Source organism: Bubalus kerabau, chromosome 1 (assembly GCF_029407905.1).
Source record: "Bubalus kerabau isolate K-KA32 ecotype Philippines breed swamp buffalo chromosome 1, PCC_UOA_SB_1v2, whole genome shotgun sequence".
NCBI lineage: Eukaryota > Metazoa > Chordata > Mammalia > Artiodactyla > Bovidae > Bubalus > Bubalus kerabau.
This window is the reverse complement of record NC_073624.1, coordinates 250544975-250567284: the sequence shown is the minus strand read 5'-3', so window position 1 is coordinate 250567284 and position 22310 is coordinate 250544975. Positions and strand designations below refer to the sequence as shown.

Below are 22310 nucleotides of genomic sequence, written 5' to 3'. Positions count from 1 at the left end.
AAGAGTAGACTCATTGGAAAAGACTTTGATGCTGGGACAGATTGGGGGCAGGAGGAGAAGGGGACGACAGAGGATGAGATGGCTGGATGGCATCACCAACTCAATGGACGTGAGTCTGAGTGAACTCCAGGAGTTGGTGATGGACAGGGAGGCCTGGCGTGCTGCAATTCATGGAGTCGCAAAGAGTCAGACACGTCTGAGCGACTGAACTGAACTGAACTGAGACAGTAGTTAAGGTAAGGTCTATTTGGGTTCATGGGTAGTGTCTGAGATATCAAGATAGTTTGAAGATCATAAACATCAATCCTTTACACTCAATTATTTACAAACAAACAAGCTCTGTTTTTCATCCCTGACCAAATGTTCAAGAAATTAGATAGTGCCTTAATTATTCTCTCAAAGAACTGGGATAAGAATGCAGGTATTTTGACTCGTATCCACTTGGGCTACAGTGTTGCAAGAACAACCAATCGCTTCCATATATAATTCATGGAATCAGAAAATATATACTATTGATATCCATTCACTAATTTCTTTCCCTGGTTTCATTGAGAAAAAACTGACAACACTGTGTAAGTTTAAAGTGTACATGATGATTTGATATACTATATGTTGTGAAATAATTACCATGATAAGGTCAGCTAACAAATCCACCACTTTATGTTGTAACCTTGTGTACCTGTGTGTTTGTGTGGTGAGAACATTTTAGACCTACTCTGGTAATTAATTTCAAGTATACAATACTGTATTGTATAGTAACCAAGATATCCTTTGGATCCCCAGAGACATTACTTTTTTAATGAATAGATTTATTTATTTTAAAATAAAAATTATATATATATATTTAAGGTGTACATCATGATGATTTTATAAACTTGGTGAAATAATTACTACAGTCAAGCTAGTTAACGTATCATCTCTTCGCACAGTTAGCATTTTGTCCAATAAGTGCATCTGATATCTATTCTCTTAGCATATTTTCAGTTTTGATACAATACTAGAGTGGGTTGCAATTCCCTTCTCCAGGGGATCTTCCTGACCCAGGGATCGAACCTGGGTCTCCTGCATCACAAGCAGATTCTTTACCATCTGAGCCACCAGGAGAGCCCAAGTATGGCCACCATGCCTATACATTAGATCTTTAGGCTTATTTGCCCTGGTTTTCAGTTAGAACTCACTGCTTGTCTAATTAGACCAAGCAGTTTCTAATTCCTTCATAAGATTATTTTTATAAATAAAAAGTTGCTTGAAAAATGTTCTGTTAAATTAGGAGATTGGGATTAACATATACATACTACTATATATAAAGCATACAACTAAACAAGGGCTTAGTGTACAGCAGTGGGAATTCTACTCAAAATTCTGTACTAACCTTTATGGGAAAAGAATTTTTAAAAGAATATACATATACTCAATTATATATACATATGGATATATACTTGCTTGCTTGTTTAGTCACTCAGTGGTGTCTGACTCTTTGCAACCCCATGGACTGTAGCCTGCCAGGTTCCTCTGTCCATGGGGATTCTCCAGGCAAGAATACTGGAGTGGGTTGCCATGACCTCCTCCAGGGGATCTTCCCAACCCAGGATCGAATCTAGGTCTCCTACATTGAAGGCAGATTCTTTATCATCTGAGCCGTCAGGGAAGCCCAAGAACACTGGAGTGGGTAGCCAAACCTTCTCCAGGGGATCTTCCCGACCCAGGAATCGAACGGGGGTCTCCTGCATTGCAGACGAATTCTTCATCAGCTGAGTTACTAGGGAGATACATATATATATATATATATATATATATATATGGTATATAGGGTGTGTATATATATATATACATATATAGGATATATAGGGTGTATATATATATATGATATATACATATATATAGGATATATGATATATATATATATATATATATAGGATATATAAGATATATATATATAGGCTTTCCAGGTGGCACAGTGTTAAAGGATCTGCCTTTAACCAAGAAAGAGACTCAGGTTCAACCCCTGGGTCAGGAATATCCCCTGGAGAAGGGAATAGCTACTCACTACAGTATTCTTGCTTAGGAAATCCCATGGACAGAGAAGCCTGGCAGGTGACAGCCCATGGGGTCATAGAGTTGGACACAACTTAGTGACTAAACAACAATGTGTGTGTGTGTTTTGCTATACACCTAAAACTAACACTACATTGTACTGATAAATCTCCAATAAAGATTTTTTTAAAGTCAGGACAACCAAGAAAAAACAATAATAATAAAAATAAAAATATTCTGTCAACATGGCAATTTGTACCAAAAGGGAGAAAAATGAGTAAGCTGTGGATTTATTTTTTAGTATACATTTTAAATACCCTCTATAAAAGGCTGAACCTTTAAAGTGCAAATATTAATTTAGCTATATTTTTCTTCTGAAAAATTACCTATTAATCTCATTAATATATTTAAATGTATCACCATTAGAAGGATCTATACAAAAGAAAGCATCTAAATGACAAAAATTTTCACTAACCTATTTAGGTAACACTCTCCTGCACTTAGTAAAAGTAATCTTCCAACTATTTCTTGAGGAATCTGCCATCCACTAAATATTTTCCACAGACCTTAAAAACCCTGGGCTCCAAAAGATGCCAACAAACTAGGCAGAGAGCTATGTGGTTCTCAAAATGGACCATAAAATGAACAGAACACACACCTACAGTAAGCCAACTCTCAACTGACCTACTGTTTAAATGGCCCTCATTAAAGGAAAAACATGTAACTGTGAAGAATTTAAAGGGACATTCTTGAATTTAAAGAATATAAAAAGCATCACTATGTGAAAAGTGTCTTATAAACTTTTATCTCAATTTAATACTCCCATTTTCTTTACAAAGTAGGAACTATGCCCATTTTCCAGATGAGGAAATAGTTACATCTCAGAATACACATATTCAAAGATGTTCAGAATTAAACTGATAAAATAAGGATTAGTTGCGATTTGACATCTTAGTATTTTATTATTACTGAATTACAAGTAATTAACAGATAAATTTCTGGGAAAAGGAAACAAGATAATTCTTCCACTCCTTTGAAAGTTTGACTCATTTTTAGACTCACTATTAAAACTCATTTCTAAGTGGCAACAGCCAGGTAACTTGTTATAGACCCTCCCCAACCACTCTAACATGCACACACTAGGGACAGTTAGAAAAGCTGGACACAACACACATATACATACATACACACACACACACACACACACACACACACACACACACAAATCTATTTGAAAGCATCAGTGAGCTAACAAGATAACCAGGACCTAAGAAGTAAAGACCTTAGAGAAGGGAAGTAAACTAGTGAGTCTAACAGTCTTTGAAGTTGTTCCTCTCAATGAATTTGCCAATTGCAAAGATAGGCTCGATAAAGGACAGAAATAGTATGGACCTAACAGAAGCAGAAGATATTAAGAAGAGGTGGCAAGAATACACAGAAGACCTGTATAAAAAAGATCTTTACGACCAAGATAATCAAGATGGTGTGTCACTCACCTAGAGCCAGACATCCTGGAATGTGAAGTCAGGTGGGCCTTAGAAAGCATCACTACGAACAAAGCTAGTGGAGGTGATGGAATTCCAGTGGAGCTATTTCAAATCCTGGAAGATGATGCTGTGAAAGCGCTGCACTCGATATGCCAGCAAATGTGGAAAACTCAGCAGTGGCCACAGGACTGGAAAAGGTCAGTTTTCATTCCAATCCCAAAGAAAGGCAATGCCAAAGAATGCTCAAACTACCGCACAATTGCACTCATCTCACACGCTAGTAAAGTAATGCTCAAAATTCTCCAAGCCAGGCTTCAGCAATATGTGAATCGTGAACTTCCTGATGTTCAAGCTGGTTTTAGAAAAGGCAGAGGAACCAGAGATCTTGCCAACATCCGCTGGATCATGGAAAAAGCAAGAGAGTTCCAGAAAAACATCTATTTCTGCTTTATTGACTATGCCAAAGCTTTTGACTGTGTGGATCACAATAAACTGTGGAAAATTCTGAAAGAGATGGGAATACCAGACAACCTGACCTGCCTCTTGAGAAACATATATGGAAGTCAGGAAGCAACAGTTAGAACTGGACATGGAACAACAAACTGGTTCCAAATAGGAAAAGGAGTACGTCAAGGCTGTATATTGTCACCCTGCTTATTTAACTTCTATGCAGAGTACATCATGAGAAACGCTGGGCTGGAAAAAGCACAAGCTGAAATCAAGATTGCCAGGAGAAATATCAATAACCTCAGATATGCAGATGACACCACCCTTATGGCAGAAAGTGAAGAGGAACTAAACAGTCTCTTGATGAAAGTGAAAGAGGAGAGTGAAAAAGTTGGCTTAAAGCTCAACATTCAGAAAACGAAGATCATGGCATCTGGTCCCATCACTTCATGGGAAATAGATGGGGAAACAGTGGAAACAGTGTCAGACTTTATTTTTGGGGGCTCCAAAATCACTGCAGATGGTGACTGCAGCCATGAAATTAAAAGACGCTTACTCCTTGGAAGGAAAGTTATGACCAACCTAGATAGCATATTCAAAAGCAGAGACATTACTTTGCCAACAAAGGTCCGTCTAGTCAAGGCTATGGTTTTTCCAGTAGTCATGTATGGATGTGAGAGTTGGACTGTGAAGAAGGCTGAGTGCCAAAGAATTGATGCTTTTGAACTGTGGTGTTGGAGAAGACTCTTGAGAGTCCCTTGGACTGCAAGGAGATCCCACCAGTCCATTCTAAAGGAGATCCCCCTGGGTGTTCTTTGGAAGGAATGATGCCAGTACTTTGGCCACCTCATGCGAAGAGTTGACTCATTGGAAAAGACTCTGATGCTGCGAGAGATTGGGGGCAGGTGGAGAAGGGGTCGACAGAGGATGAGATGGCTGGATGACATCACCGACTCAATGGACGAGAGTTTGAGTGAACTTTGGGAGTTGGTGATGGACAGGGAGGCCTGGCGTGCTGCAATTCACGGTGTCGCAAAGAGTCGGACACGACTGAGCGACTGAACTGAACTGAACTGAAGTAGTACAGAGCCAAGAGGCTAAGAAGCCAGGCAGAAGCAGCAGCTAAGCTGCTGGAAATCAGCACTGAGTTTTTGGCAGTTCCGTGGGGCTGTGAAGAGACCAAGGAGGAGGGGGTTATGTAAACACTCAGAATTCCTGATAAGATCCTGGAAAGGCTATACTTTAGAAATCAGGACAAAGTGGAAACTCTACTCTCACAACCTGAAACCTAACTTTCACCAGCTCATCCTCAGAATGGATTAGTATAAACTACCCCACATTAATGCCAGCAAGAAACCAAAAGTAAATCCTCTGTGAGGGAAAATAATGTCATGCAGAAACTGAAATTACCTCTTTTGGTTTTTCATAAACAATGTCCAACATCCAAACAAAATCACAAGGCAGGCAGGTGACCATTAGTTTACAGCTGAGTCCTTGTTGAAACTGACCCATAGAGGACTTATAACTTTCCGATCTGAAATTCCCATTTTTGGATGAATTAACTCAGACTCAAGAACTGACAAGGTACGCAGGGCTCAGACCTTGTTTGTTCAATGGAAAAGGTATGTTTACGAATGTAGTTGGTGTGGCCCAGAAGCATCTCAGTTTTACATTTTAAAGAGCAGCATCTCTCTCTCTCTGCAGGAAACTTTATCTGCTTAGCTACCTGAGGCAAAGCCACTGACTCAATAGGATCCTTGATTCACAGAAATTCCCTAAATATCCGGGCCTGATTCACTGATGTTTTGGCTAACCTGAAACCCAATGGTATCCAGCGGCGCGCTGTGGCTGGTCAGTCTCAGTGTCAGCAATGCAGAAGAAAGAGCAGATGGAGTTGCTCCAGTCAGAGGGCAGGGCTCAGACTTCATGGCTGTTGGCAATGGCACAGCCATCTGGTCCATCACTTGGAAAACTACAGACTGTAAGATTCAAAGATCCTTCTTTGGAAACATGAATGGGGGGCACTGACTGAACTGTCTGCTGACTGAACTCTCTGGATCAGGCATGCAGGTGCCCACAGGAAGGGCTGTGGGCCAGCTGGAATCAAGCCACTGATAGAGGCTGACTCTTTCTAATGCAGAGGGCTACCGCCGCAGGGCATGCTCATGACTCCTGTCCAAAGTTGGCCCATTTGTCTCACAATGGGAGAGGCCACACCATGAGGGGCGTTGTCCCCTCCCACTCTTGGCAGCTTGCCTGCACCAGACACCTGACGCCCTCTCAGGGCTTGCGGCACTGCCTCAGCACTGTTGGTACTCGTTCGGGTGACTGGTTAGCAGGTTCCAGTCACCCCACTGTGGCTCTTGAAACTAACCTGTGCACTCAGCAGTAGACTGACTGTCCACCTCTTTCTCCCTCATTCCCTCCCAGTCCATATGTTTCAGCAAGGCAGTTTGATTAGTGAATACAGGTATTCCAAGAAAGGGCTCATCCCTTCTCGATCATTTCCTGGGTACGGATCAGGACAAAGTGGGAAGGGTTACAGAGCGTTACATAGATGTATTTTGAAAACTGAGGATTCAGTCTTGACCACTGTTCGGCATAACACATTTTTCTTACCCCACTCCAGTACTCTTGCCTGGAAAATCCCATGGACGGAGGAGCTTGGTAGGCTGCAGTCCATGGGGTCGCTAAGAGTCGGACACGACTGAGTGACTTCACTTTGACTTTTCACTTTCATGCATCGGAGGAGGAAATGGCAACCCACTCCAGTGTTCTTGCCTGGAGAATCCCATGGACAGAGGAGCCTGGTGGGTTGCCGTCTATGGGGTCGCACAGAGTCGGACACAACTGAAGCGACTTAGCAGCAGCAGCAGCAGCAACAGCACCCCCAGGTCAGCCTGGATGATACATCCTCCAGGTGGCAGTATAGTTGAAAGGTAGCTGTCAGGAATTCAACCTTAGCTCTGGTTAAGTTAATAAAAGTACCTTGTCCCTCTCGCATCTGACCCTTTGAGATGAAAGGTAGGTGTGAACTGAGGATGTCTGAAAACAAAGTGAAGTTAGAAGTACTGGAACAGAACACCCTCTTTTGTGAATAACACCGCTGTCAAAATCCTTGTACAAATCTTTGGTGCATATACATGCATTGCATCTCTAGAGGAAGAACAACAACCTACCATGTAGGGAGGGAACACCTCAGGCTCCAGGAGGTATGAGGGAGGAAAGAACATTAAGATATTTTTGTCCTGTAGATTGCCCCTGGAGCTTTTCTCAAAGGGGAAAACATCCTGGTGTGGCAATCTGAAGCTGCTGCAAGTGCATTCTGTTTTACCTACGGCTGTGATCCACTTGATTGCTTTGACCACAGAGCAAAAGGGAGACCCCAGCTCCTGCACCTTCCATACAAAGCACCTCCAGATGCTGTCCCCATCCACACCACACTCATTTCATGGGCAGACAAATTCCACAAAGAAAAATACAGATATTTTATACTATAATAAAATTTTAAACTTCTCATCATCAAATGACACCTTTAAGTAATTAGAAAGGCAAACCAGAGTAGAGAAAATATTTCCAATACATATAACTGACAAAGGACTCATGTCTTCATACATACTAGAATGAACAAGATGATATTCAATTATTTTGACATTCAAAAATGGCAGTTCATATAGTTTAATTTAATATTTCAAAACTCCTACAGATCAATAAGGGCTTCTCAGGTGGTGCTATTGGTAAAGAACCCACCTGCCAATGCAGGAGATGTAAGAGACAAGGGTTCAATCCCTAGGTCGGGAAGATCTCCTGGAGAAGGGCATGGCAACCCACTCCAATATTCTTGCCTGGAGAATCCCCTGGACAGAGGAGCCTGAAGGGCTACAGTCCATATGTTGGCAAAGAGTCTGACACCACTGAAGTGACTTAGAATGCACACACAGATCAACAAGATAAGACAACTCAACTGAGAAATGGGCAAAAGATTGAATAAGCACTTCAAAACAGAGAATGTTCAAATGGTCAAGAAGTACTTGGGAAAATGTTCAAGTTAAATATCAGAGAAATAAAAATGAAAACCAACATGAGATACTACTTCATGTCTACTAGAAGGCTTAAAACTAAAAAGACTGATAATACCAACTATTAGCAGGGATGCAGAGCAACTGTAATTCTTATACATTGCTAGCGGTAACACAAATTGATATAACTATTTCAGAAAACTGTTTAGCAGTAATTATTGAAGTTGAATATAAGTAAGTCCCATGAACCAAAAAGTTAACTCCTGGGCATATACTGAACAGAAATGTGCACATGAACACAAAAAAAATCTGTACAAGAATTTCCATCGCCATATTATTTGTAATAGCCTCAATCTGGAAACAATCCAAATGTTTCACCAACAGTAGACAAAGAATCGACCAAGAAACCATTGTATACTCATCCAGTGGAATACTACAAAGAAATGAAAAGGAATGAACCACAGCATCCAAAGTGTCATCCAAAACTCATAGATATGATGTCGAGGGAAAGAAGCCTGACACAGAAGAGTACTTACTGCAGGAGTCTATGATGAAGTTCAAAAACAGGCAAAAGGAATCCATGATGTTAGAAGTAAGGATGGTGGCTACCCATGGGGAGGAGCACCGAAGAGGAACAGAAACAGGTTCGTTTCCGGAGGGCTGAACATGTCAATGACTTGATCTGGGCGCTGCTAACAAAAATATAAGCACTCTGTGAACATTCAGGAAGCAGCCAGCACACTTGTGATCTGTGCACTTTTCTATACGTATGCTATACCCTGAAAACAGGTTTATATTGTAATTTACGGTTAAAAGAACAACATTCAAATAACGTTTACTATTAAAGTATTAAAAAGTAAAGAGAAGTTACGAACATGAATCCTTAGCAACACAGGAGGCCAATCAGGACCAGAGGATAGAAACTGTTTTATTGGAAAGATCTTATTGATAAGGTGAGGATGTAAAATTGCTACTGAAGGAAGAGAAGGTGGCTTACAATGTATGAATATTAGTTAGTGAAAATAATATTTACTAGCTTGATGAATACACTAGACATGTCAATAATGTCTCTGATATCCACCAAACTTTTCATGAAACTCCCTTATCCACAGCTCCTGCTGATTGACAGCCAGTCCACGGACTGGTCAGAGTCCAGCAGTCTTGTCTAGTCTCCAAATGTGAGCTGAGCCAATGAGATTCTCTCTCACAAAAAGACGAGCCTGAATACACTGAGTGAATAAGAGATGCCTCAGTGAGAACTAAAGCAGTAAAGCAGAGAGCACTAAAGCAGTAAAAGCAGAGAGCAGGGCCATACCATGCTGAGTCAGCACCACAAGAGGCATGGCAGCATACAGTTAAGGGAAGCAGAAATGATGAGAAAACAGAAGCCGTGAGAAACCAAAGAGGCATAACACACTGAAGAACACGTCAGCCAGCACCAGTGTCCAAAGCACAGCTCTGGTGGTTTAGTTGCTCAGTCGTGTCCGACTGCGACCCCATGGATTGTGGCCTGCCCAACTCCTCTGTCCATGGGATCTTCCAGGCAAGAATACTAGAGTGGGTTGCCATTTCCTTCTGCAGGGGATTGTCGTGACCCAGAGACTGAACCGGTGTCTTCTGCATTGCAGGTAGACTCTTTACCCTTGAGCCACCAGGGAAGCCCAAATAATAGCTGGTCACAATAAAGCTAGAGCAATACTTGCCCTTTTATAATATTCCCACTATCCCCCTACCACACAGAGAGGTTCCCATTATTCAAGACAACTTGAGTTCATGTCCCTCCCTTGCCTAAAGCAAATAATCATGTGACAGAAACCAACGAACCCTGGAAAAACTTAGCAGCACTAGAAAAAGCAAACTATACACCCGACTAATTAAACCTTAGTAACTGCCTTAAAATAGCAGTCTCTCAGATATATGTGAGATGCTGCCTCCCAGTCTGCGGTCCTCATTTTGCCCCAAATTAAGCTTAACTCGCAACTCTCAAGTTGTAACAACTTTTTAGTCGACAGTTATGGCAACCAATGAAGCGACCCAGAGTGGACTTCCTTCCTTCGACTGGACTTCATGAGGAACCAGAGCTTTAGTACCCGCAGTGGCGCCCTGCACCCATCCGCCTCCTCGGGGAGTGTAGACAAATTTGGGTAAGTCTCTCCTGTTCTTAAATCTCCTGTATTGGTTGAGATTCTGAGTTTTATTTGGCAGTGGAGCAGTTTACCTAACCCTTCCCAGTAGGAAAGTTCCTGGGGGTAAGGGGAGAGAGTGGAGCATCCAGGGCATACCCACTGATGGTCTAGACACTGAGGGGGGTTCAGTTGAAAGATACCGAGAAATTACCACCCAGTCAAAAGACACTGGGTGGGCAGGGGAGGGGGATGGCTGAAAGATGCCAGGGGAACAGCCCACTCAGTGGAAAGGTACTGGCGGGGAGGGCTTATTTGGGAAAAAATTCGAGGAATACCTGGGGCTCGGCTGAATGGTGCCAAGGTTGCTCTGTTTCAGGGGACTGAAGGGTCTTGGCTGAGTGGTTAAGTAAGAGACTGATCTGACACTTTTCCTTAGTCCTCATACCATGCAGTGGTCCCATAGGGAAACCCACTCACTAATTAAAATACTTGCTCGTCTGGGGTTTGCACATAAGAACTGGCCATGCAGCTGCCTGAGCAGCCACGGTGGTCTTAGATTGAAGAATCTGAGACATGTAAGACAAGCTGAAACAACTCTGGGATAACTCCTGGAGGAGTTAAGCTCACAAATAGAACATTGGCCCACTACGCAAGTTAACTAGTGATTTTTACCCAGCTTAAAATGGAAACAGAATCTCTCAAAAACAGAAACAAAGGGGTGTCAGAAAGCCAGCCTCTGACTAACACACCAGTCAGAATCTTGTACAATATGTACGGAGCTCATACTTGGAAGTACCTAGTTAATTGAAGAAATTATACTAAAAGAGATCTCAACCTAAAATGGCCAAATTGGGGTTCTTTTGATATTCCAAAACTGACATTTTGCACGTACAATTAGAAAAGGCCGGTTGTGCTTACTTTGACTTGTACCTAGAAGCTTCTAAAAGAGGAAATGATGGAGTAACTTCTTTGCAGGAAACCAACAAGAAATTGCCTGAAACTATATCATCAGTGAAAAAGGCTGCTAACACTGACTCTGCCAGGTCTCAGGATTAGTGGAACTGGGAAGTCATGTTTGGCATTTATGCCTTTTGGCTTTTGATTTCTGGGCATCACTTTATCATCTTTTGGGGGACACTCTTCCACTTGGCTTTTGATTTCTGGGCATCTCTTTGCCTTCTGTTTCAAGTTTGACTCCTGGCTGGTGAGGTTTTGGTTCCATTTGGTTTGAGTGTACAGACAACTGGTGCAAACTGCTCGAACTAACATGGGAAGTGCTCACTCTAAGCTTCCACACCCCACTTTGGAACCCCTTGGGAAAAAAATTTTTTTTTTGGACTGGTCAATCTATAGCAATCATCTAATGACAAGGAAAATGGCCTAAAAATATTAGATCTTTATTGACACAGGATAGGAAAAGGTACTGAAGTTCCCTTATGTCCCCTGGTGGCTTAGATGGAAAAGCATCTGCCTGCAATGCAGGAGACCTGGGTTTGATCCCTGGGTCAGGAAGATCCCCTGGAGAAGGAAATGGCAACCCACTCCTCCAGTACTCTTGCCTAGAAAATCCCATGGACAGAGGCGCCTTGTAGGCTACAGTCCATGGGGTTGCAAAGAGTCGGACACGACTGAGCGACTTCACTTCACTTCAACTGCTTTAAAATAGCATTTACTGCTGCTGGGTCTCAGAACTGATTTTGACAGATGGATGAAACACTGATTTATGGATAATGTCCTGACTGTTGCAAAGCTATGCAAAATACTGAGAGATGAGAAGTATCAATGGCATCAGAAGGGAAAGCACTCACTCTTAACTCTAAACAAGACTCTTTCAGCTGCTGGAAGAGTTTGGTAAGTAGATTTCAATAAAGATAAGAATCCCTCAATAAGAAAACCACCAATAATTTAATTTCCTCTATGTGTGCTGTGCTTAGTCGCTCAGTCATATCTAACTCTTTGGACCCCATGGACTGTAACCCTCCAGGTACCTCTGTCCATGGGGATTCTCCAGGCAAGAACACTGGAGTGGGTTGCCATGCCCTCCTCCAGGGGATCTTCCCAACCCAGGGATCAAACCCAGGTCTCACACATTGCAAGCAGATTCTTTACGCTCTGAGCCACCAGGGAAGTTCAATTTCCCCTACAATGGGGTCAAATCATGAAAATACTTTTTACACCATGGTCATGGTTAAACAACTGATTTCAGACTTCTTTTCTTTAGGATTTAACAAGCCAGGCCTTATTTAAAACCTATTTCTACTACCTTTGTATCTTCACAACTACTGTCTCCGGTTTTCTCCTTTATAATGATAGCAAAGGAACAAAAAGACAATGACAATTACAATAACACGCATTAAATCAGAAACACATTACAAACTCTCTCCAGGATCGTTCTCTTCAGAGCTACACCTGCTACAATCTTCAGCGCCAAACAAGGGCTATGCCAAAAAGGAAAAACCTCCTTATTTAATATGATGTTTGGGACTTGCTTTAAAAGAGTCAAACAACAACAACAACATAGGCATGTGTGGGGAAAAACACGTAACAAGAAAGCAGAAAGCTGAATATTGTTGAAGCTAGACAATAAGTATATTGGTATTCCCTAAAATATTCTATTTTGTCTGTTTTAAATTAGAAGTATTTTTTAAAGAGAAAGAAAGGAAAAACCTGCCCAAGCAACCCTAGTAATTAAAGCAACAAGAAGAAAATTTACAAAGTATTGTGTTAGAAAGAGAGTAACACAAACAGCTGCTGACAAGCGTGCTATGCACGCGCCGGGGCCTGGACCGGTTGCCTACGAGTCTCCACAAGCAGGTGATGCGGCTGCCACCACGGTCCCCATCACAGGCAGGGGTACAGGCGTAGAAAGAGAAATGCTCATCACGGACCCAGTAAGCATCTGTGTGGAGACTGAAACCCCCACGGTTTAACTTCTGAACCAAACCATACACAATACTACTATCTGACCTGGAAAGTGACATTCTTCAAGGTGAAAGCAAATCCCTATCAGATACGAGCGGTCCCCTATTCCTATGCATCATAACATCATCTTGTTATGACTCTGCAATGAGGTATGATACTCCACAGTGAGCCTGAGGCCAGACTACCTCCTCCCCATTCCCATATTTCTAACCCCAGAAGCCTCCTAGCTTTCCAATCGTCCCTCTATTTGACGGCACTAACCCTCCTGTTTACATTAGTCACACAAATGGCATGAGCTCGTAAATATAGTTCAGGAAATGAATCGGGCGTTGTCTACATTAAATCAGAAAATGACAAAATAAAACATTTCGGGAAACTGAAAAGAAAGAATGCAAATTATCAGTAACCAGGGTCCCTCAGACGCCTGCTGATCCCGACATCATCCGTCTCAGCCAGCTCACAGCATAAGTATGGGAGAAGCTAATAAAAGAAATTTTAGCCTTCATTAAAAAAAAAAATAAGGCACCGAAGCAGGGGTTCCCAACCTCCAGGATCTACTGTTTGATGACCTGAGGTGGAGCTGATTTAATAATAATAGAAATAAAGGGCACAATAAATGTGATGTGCTTGAATCATCTCGAAACCATGTCCCTGTTCCCTGTCCAGGTAAAACTCTTCCACAAGACTTGTGTCTAGTCTCAGAACCATGTCCCTATTCCCTGTCCAGGGAAAACTTTCACAAGACTTGTCTCTGGTGTCAAAAAGGTTGGGGACCACTGCACTAAAGAATCAATAACCTTTATTTTTAAGCATAGCTTTTCTTTTTTTTTTTTTAAATTTTTTTATGCTGTCTTTAAGAAATACACTTTATTTTTTTTATTTTATTTTATTTTTAAACTTTACAAAATTGTATTCGTTTTGCCAAATATCAAAATGAATCCGCCACAGGTATACATGTGTTCCCCATCCTGAACCCTCCTCCCTCCTCCCTCCCCATAACCATCCCTCTGGGTCGTCCCAGTGCACTAGCCCCAAGCATCCAAAGTAGTTTTATTTGTATCTTCTCAGATATTATGAGAATTCTAGCTTTCATTAACTTACCACACTCTAATGCTATGACTTACATAAGCCTCCCCAACTTTCTCATTTCTTTCTTTATAGTTCAATAAAAAAGAATTACTACTTAAATAAACACAGATAAACTTTTTTCTTGTTTTCTTCCCTCTTCCTAAAAGTATATTTGGAGCATTCTGCATTCACTACGCGGAGAAGGCAATGGCACCCCACTCCAGTACTCTTGCCTGGAGAATCCCAGGAACGGGGGAGCCTGGTGGGCTGCCATCTATGGGGTCGCACAGAGTCGGACACAACTGAAGTGACTTAGCAGCAGCAGCAGCATTCACTATGAGAAGTTTTAAGAAAAATGATATGAATGTTCATTTCTAATGAATCGTAAGTTTTTCAAGTGCTAGTAAAAAGGAAAAATTGTGAGAACATGTGCTTTCTGCATCTTTGTTCCACTTTCTGATACAAATGTTTTATCAAGGAAAACTTGCTGCTGTTTTCCTCCCAAAATATACACATAATCATATTTTAATTCCTTGGGGAAAAATGGTAAAATATTTTATACCCTTTGGCGGAGCCAAAATAATGTACTTATAACTTTACGATCAGCTAATTTTTGAAAATTATACCAACTGAACTGCATTGAATAATTCTGGAATAATGGTCAATTTTTAGAATAATTGCCAAATATTATATAGTAAACAAACATTTACCATAGTGCTATATTGATACCTAACAAATATCATTGCTAGTTGTGTTTCAATATTAACGAAGATGTTCATATACATAGTCTTAAGGTAAACTAATATCAGAGAGGAATTTATACTGTGATGTAACTTAACACAATCATTAGTCCTGAAAAATCACCCCAAATTGTATTTACAACTCATTGTAAATAGTATTGTATTTACAGATTGTATTTACAACTCATGTCTTGAAATACATGTCTTAATGATACAAATAAAACCCTGCAAATGCCAAGATATGTAATTGAACGCTAATTTGCTTCAGCTGTGGCCAATTCTCTGCAAATCAATGAACCACAGCCCACCAGTCTCTGTCCATGGGATTCTCCAGGCAGGAACACTGGAATGGGTTGTCATTCCCTTCTCCAAGGAGCAAACCTGTGTCTCTTACGTCTCCTGCCATTGGCAGGTAGTTTCTTTACCACTAGCACCGCCTGGGAAGCTCCGTATCATCGTATAAAAATTGTCTGATTTTTAATGATGGAAGATAAACTCAATAAACATATTGAGTCCTCAATTTTTAATGATGGAAGATAAACTCAATAAACATATACACAATATGCATACACATATATACACACATATCCCTTTCTTATAGGACAAATAAACAAGGCATTAAAACAAAAAATCAGGACTTCAGACCTGAGTAAATCCATATTGTTTGTCAATATGGCTTATTTCATTACTTTTTCTACTCTACAAAATTAAAATTATATTGATTGTATCATGCATATTTATTGAGAAATATGGACAAAAATATGGTCAACTAAAAAGTATAATCTGCATTAAACAAACAGCAATATCAACAACTACTATAACAACAAACTACTAATATTTGCCAGCTAAGCCAGAAGCTTTTGGTTATCATACATGTTTTTGGACTTATCATTCAATGAAAGAAAAATACTTTTGCTTTTTCATTCCTGAAAGAAGGGAAAAAAATTGTTATTACACTACAAATATTTTCCACCATTTAGTAGTATATTTAGTACTCACTTATTAAAACCCATGGAAAAATACTTGTCACAATAAAAATTCACTTTTATGTACATCTGTCCCATCAAAGATGGATTTCTCTACTCTGAATTCTTAATGATAAGTACAATAATATAAACAGTAAGGTTTAGTGTAGTCAAAATTAAAACTGTATTTTTCTAATCCATAGATTATTTTTCTTCATTCAAATCTTCATTGGAAGAATGACTACAAAATTCAAGTGATAAATCACTTCTTTCCTAAACTATACTTTAAAACATTTTATAAAATTTAACAAATACTTTTATTCCATTTCCCCTTTATTTGTGTTCAATAAGTAAAGGTTGAAAAGAAAATACTGAGTTGGTTATTATATTTCAATTAACGTGAGCTGGAACAAAAACTGATCATCCACACTCCCCAACCTCCACAAATATTTCAGGGCTTGCAGGCAGCTCTGCCTAATTCGATAAAATGATTAAAATCCTCTGCTTGTGGTCAAGTTAGGAAGGCTAAAATGACTGGCTAGAAATGAGGTGACAGGGGGAATCTCATAACCTTTAATCCCTTAAAAATTAAAACATGTTTCATTCAGCACAAATATGACTAGTACCTACTACTTTAAACCTCCAGAACTAAGGATATGTTCTCTACCCTGCCTCTGAAACCACTGAAATCAGGCTGAATAGAACACTCAACACTACCAGGAGAGTAAGAGTAAAGATGACTTTGTTCCTGTCTGCCTCTCCTGCAAGCAGGCAAAACGGATACAACCTCGTAAACAGATCAGACTAATTGGGATGTATGCTTTCACCCTAGAGTAAGTATTTTTAAAGATTCCCTACAAAGTAAATGAATGCCCCATACAATTGTTTAAACATAAAGGCCATTTTTCTTTGAAAATGGAATGGTCTGCAACTGTATTTCTCAAAATGGAAACTGCTCCTTAAACAGTTTTAAGAGGAAAAAATTAAACAGTGATTCACTTACTACAACTCCAACCCCCATTTCACCCAGATCTGAAATTTCTTGAAGCTCAGTGGATTTAAATAGTCTCCTTAATAAGCCACTCTTCAGAGATTATTCAGTCTTCATACCTAGAGTTAGACTTTGGTCATCTCCCTAAAACTCTCAAAGCCTCAATCTTATCATAGGTAAACATGAAAGAACATCACCAATCTCCAAGAGCAGAAGTGAGGTTCCAACTTGATTAGCTAACAGAACGTAACACTGAGCTTAGCACACAGAATGTGAAAGTGAAAGTGTAGTCGCGAGGTCGTGTCGGACTCTTTGCGCCCGGATGGACTGTAGCCTACCAGGGTCCTCTCTCCATGGGATTCTCCAGGCAAGAGTACTGGAGTGGGTTGCCATTTTCCTTCTCCAGGGGAATCTTCCTGACCCAGGGATCAAACCCGGGCCTCCCGTATTCCAGGCAGACACTTTAACCTCTGAGCCACCAGGGAAGCCCAGCACATAGAAGGTTCCTACTAAATGCAAATTCCTTTCCCCCTTGAACACATTTACCTGAAATGAAAGGTAAGTTTGTCATTTTCCATAAATGGAGCTCTTGTAGAAAGAAGTGCTATCAATACACATATTTTCGAGAAAAGGAGCACCACTTAAAATTTTCTGTAATTGAGAGCATTTTGACTATATCGCTGCAACTATCACGAAGAAATAGCTACTATAGAAGGTTGATAAGAGCCATGCATCTCCTGAGGACCAACTAAAGTGAAATCCTGGGACGCTATTGAGAAAAATAGAGCAATGCAAAAAATCCTTCAACCTATGCACATTTGGAAAGTGAAAATCACTTTTCTTTTTTCTTCTTAACTGGAAACAGTTCAAGATAAAATGGCGAAATAAAGGAAAGAAGTGGGAGGGAGGGAGGGACAGAGGGAAAGAAGGAAGGAGAGAGGGAAGAAAAAAATGAAGGAAAAAAACCTTAATTTTCTTTTGTCAACCAACGCACTTTGAATGAGTATTAAGAAGAAACAAACCAATGAGCGTTTTCTTCTCATAACTTACCACAGCTAATTAGACTTTTAAATAATTTGAAGAAGTAGAATCTAAACTGGCAAGGATGACAAGAGGCATTTTATAGCAAGAATTACATCAGCTGTCACCGTCATTACGTCGCCCTTCAGTGTGAATGGTAGGAACATCTTTGTCTCAAGCAATGATGTTTCTATAGTTCTGAACCTCTGCTGATTGCAGTTATCAGAAGGTCCACTTCAATCACCTGCTTGGCCTCAGCTACTCAGAGGCAGTATTTATTACAGAGACGGGTAATCTTTAAATCTTGTGAAATTGTCTTTCACATCCTTGTACATAGCAAAAAGCTCACACTATGTATTAAAATCCTAGAAGCAGGAGATGTTCTAAATGGAAGGCAACTTAGAAATCATCTTAGCCAAACTCTTAATATTTACATGTTAAAAAAAACAGATTTCATTAACAGAAAAAATGTTAATGAGATGTTAAGAGATTTGCCTTAAAGAAGTCACACAGAAATGGTGGAGGAAACCTATTCTGTCTCCTTAAGACCTGTTTCAAGCCCTAACCTTCATGTATGTTTATGGGGTTGCTAGAAATGTTTATGAGGAAAGTTCCAGAAGCATACTTGGAGAAGCAGACCCTGACAGGATCTCTGCTCAGCCCCTCTCATCTTCCCCCTACTCGCCCGTTTCATAGATCCACCGTGTCTAGCTGAGGTGAAGGACACTGTTGTTCAGTCGCTAAGTCGTGTCCAGATCTTTGTGACCTCATGGACTGCAGCACACCAGGCTTCCCTGTCCTTCACTATCTCCCCGAGTTTGCTCAACTCGTGTTCACTGAATTAATGAGGCCATCCAACCATCTCACCCTCTGTCATCCCCTTCACCTCCTGCTCTCAATCTTTCCCAGCATCGGGGTCTTTCCCAAAGGCTCTTTGCATCAGCGCGTTAGCAACACAAATTAACTGAAAGAGAACCAACTAAATAAACTGTAGATTTAAGGTAAACTGTTTCTGCTTGCTTCTCATCTTCACAGTTTCTTCATTCTTCAAACACAGCCAGATAGTACTACAGAAAAAATATTAGCCTGCTCAGCCAACCTAAGTCATAAAGGTTGTCTAACACAAGACAAACTAACAGATTTCCCCATCCAACTCCTAATCCATTTTGAATGCTGTATTCTCTATCTCAGTTTTATTATAATCACCGCAGGTTCTAATTTCTAACCTCATGGAGATGTAGAAATGAGTGAGAAATACTCATGGCTTGTATGACCGAGAAAAAAAATTTTTTGTAAGGAGACCTATTTTGGACTTCCATTAGGAAGTAGCATGAGAGTCAAACTATTTATAGAGATTAGAGTTCTTTATAAAGTATGCTTCAAAGAAAACTGTCCTAAAGATGAGAGTCTGGTTATTCTCCAAGTAGAAAAATCTTGGTTTTCATATGTTATTAGGACAGGCAGCCACGTTTGGGTGCAACAGGTTAAAAACTCCCCACTCCCAGTTTTTTTTTTTTTTAAGTGGCTATCTCCTGATATTAGCATACATACAAAGAGAGAAAAATACTTTGTAATTAAGTCATTGATGTATCTTCAGAATAATCTAAAGTATCCTATTTTAGTTTAGACAAAATAACACATTTTAAATCTATTGGTCTTTGCTCCTATAGGCCTTGGAACACATGCCTTTAAGAAAAATCTCACCAACAGAAACATTAAAAAAAAAAATTCTGAAAAAAAAAACAAAAAAACCTCTACATATTTCTTCAAAACCCCTCCTCTGGCTCTCAATTTAATTTCTAAAATATCTAACTTGAAATTTAAACCTATATTTCCAGTACCTACACCTACAAAACTGGAAATCAGTTTTTCAAAGACGCTCGACATGCCCTCAAAAACCAAAGGGGGTGTAAGTTTTTCAGGTGTGTGGTATACCAAGCTTAATCAGTTAAATCTGAATGATTTACAGTGAAACTAAAGTGAAAAAAGAAAAATCAAACTTCTGGTCCATCTAGCTTTAACTCCTCTTAACTTTACACATTGATTTATGAGCCCCCAGGGGATATACAGGCATCTTATTCATCTTTCCATCGCTAGCGCCTCCCACAGCCGCCCTCGGGGTTTGCAGTAGAAGATGTTTGGTCTGACTTGCACGGAAAATTAACCTGCTAAATATGTTCATGCAACAACAAAGACCATCAATCTTTTTTTCCAGGTGGACATCTAGAAGCGAAGTGAGAAGATCTGGGAGCATAAAATTAGTCTGCTTTAATTTTAATAACAAATGGTGATTGAAAAAATACAAATTTCGCATTCGCAGGAATGGGGTGCGGGAGTTACTAAATTTGTAGGGGTTTTTTTTCCCTTCGTGAGTGCAAAACATAGCAAAACTAATAAAATTACGACCCAGAATAAAAAGATCACATTCATTTTCAAAGCATTCATTGAAAAGTACACAGAAGCGTTCTTTTTAAATGCCCGCATGTTTACACATAGCAGGAATGTGGCTACTAAATATTAATCCTGAGGGAAACGGATACACATTTACCTTCATAATTAGACCCAGCAGGCCAAATGTTAGCAAAGTAAACTGACAGAAACCACAAAGACAGATTGAAAGTGACCCACAGAAAGTGCCTGTCCGTCCCGGGAGCCCGGTGTGTTCCCGGCTCAGCCAGCGATCAAACATCTCAGGCAAAGAAACCTGCACGCACCAGCCGGGTAAAGGAGAAACCAAACTTTCCCAAATAAGTTAGTTCCGTTTTGCCAGTCTAAATCCAACAGGTGTCAACACACGTCACCACACTAAATCCTTCCGAACAAGGTGTAGAGAGGCCATGGGAGGTGAGCAAAGAAGCTGAAAGGACCCGCCCGCTTTCGGGACGCGGAAAAAAAAAAAAATAAAGCCGAGCCCCTGTACCAACGGATCATAGAGATGAAGGATGGAGGACAAGGGGGGATGGAGATAGGGAGACGCGTAGAGCTGTCCTGCCACAGACGCCGCAGGGGGACCTCGGAGCGAGGGCCCTGCGTTAGGTCGGGCCCTCGACCTCCGGGGTTAGTAGAGTTGGGAATCGCCGCGGCCGCAGGCAGGGGAACAGGGAGGGGACGGCGCGTGGTACCTGCTTGTCCAGCGTATCCCGGGCGCCGCCCGGCCCGGCCCCGGCCCTGGGCGGCGCGAGTGCCCGCTCGCAGCTGCAGCCCTCCAGGAGGTACATGCCCGCCGGGCGGCAGCTCTGCTCGCCCTCAAAGTAGAAGAGCACATTCTGGTAGAGGGCGAACCACTTTTCGTGCCAGCGGCTCGCCTCGGCTGCCTTCTTGCTCAGGAAGCCGCGCTTGGTGCCCTCTTTGCGGGCTAGGAAGGCCAGGTACAGGGCATGCCCCTCGTTGTAGCGCACGCTCTTCTGCATGGTGAGGGCGCGGGGGGCTCAGCCCTGCATCGCGGCCATCTCCCGCCGGCTCCTCCAAGGGCGCGCCCGTCTGGCTCCAGACGACGTGGGGGGCGCCCCGCTGCCTGACGCGGCGCACCCTGCACGCCGTCGGCCTCCCGGGCGCGGCGCCGCGCGGGTCCGAGGGACGGCGGGCTGCGGCCGGGACACGTTGTCTGCCCTGACCGCCCTCTCCGTCCCGTCCCCGGCCAAGCGAAGCCCCCGGCGCCCCGACGCCCGTGTGGAGAGGGGCCCGCGAGGGCGCCCGGCCGGCCGCCGCTTCGCTCAAAGTTGAGGGAGCCCGAACCCCGCGGCGGGCTGAGAAGGACTGTCCTCGGGCAACTAGCTCCGGGAGACAGAAGGTAAAACGTCACGTGGGAGATCAGCTGTAATCGGCTTGGAGACCGATTTAAAGGGCAGAGTCGGCGCGGCGGCGGTGACGGCGGCGCTAGCCGCTCACCGCGGCGCGCGTCCCTCCCTCGCCCGCCCGGCCGCAGCCTCTGCTCCCGCCGCGAAGGGGCGGTTCACGGGGAGGTGGAGGCGCGCGGCGACCGCACACACCAGCTCACACGCGCGCTCCATCGCGCGCGCACACACACACAGGCAAACCAAGTATACATACTCAAACACACAAACCCACATTCCCGTGGCGCGCACAGCCCCAGCACAAACGCTCGCGTTTGTACAATTACACCCTCACACTCCCCCAAACGAGAACACACAAATACACAATCACAGACCCACATACTCCAACACACACAAATATATTCGCACAAATACACACAACGCAATGCTTGAACACACAAAAAATGACACATATATACAAATAACACCCACAACGTGCATTCCTCCACACAAAAATACAACCCCACTTGCAAATTACACACATATGCAACTTACACAAACTCACACACTGACATGCTCACCCAAACACACACATTTACACACACAAATCATACAGTCATCCACACACTCAACCAAACTCACCCACACAGTGGACACATGCACACACTTTTACACTCACACACATTCATACACAAATAGACATCCATACACAATACCT

General features: G+C 42.0%; 1 protein-coding gene across 7 annotated transcripts in view; it reads right to left on the bottom strand.

Annotated features, from left to right (window-relative positions):
• Nucleotides 1-21708, bottom strand: part of RASGRF2 (Ras protein specific guanine nucleotide releasing factor 2) — a 260807-nt gene extending 239099 nt beyond the window's left edge. For 4 of the 7 annotated variants that reach the window (XR_008707844.1, XM_055562907.1, XM_055562886.1 and 1 more), the window contains exon 1: nt 20942-21708. Coding sequence is in view for 4 of the 7 variants with exons in the window: in XM_055562907.1 (XP_055418882.1) it covers nt 20942-21229 (288 nt within the window). In the remaining 3 variants the exon portion in view is untranslated. Of the gene's footprint in view, nt 1-8523; nt 9558-20941 lie in introns of those variants that run through there. The other 3 variants (XM_055562933.1, XM_055562937.1, XM_055562916.1) reach the window with 2 other exon arrangements.
• Between the last annotated feature and the right edge of the window lie 602 nt (nt 21709-22310).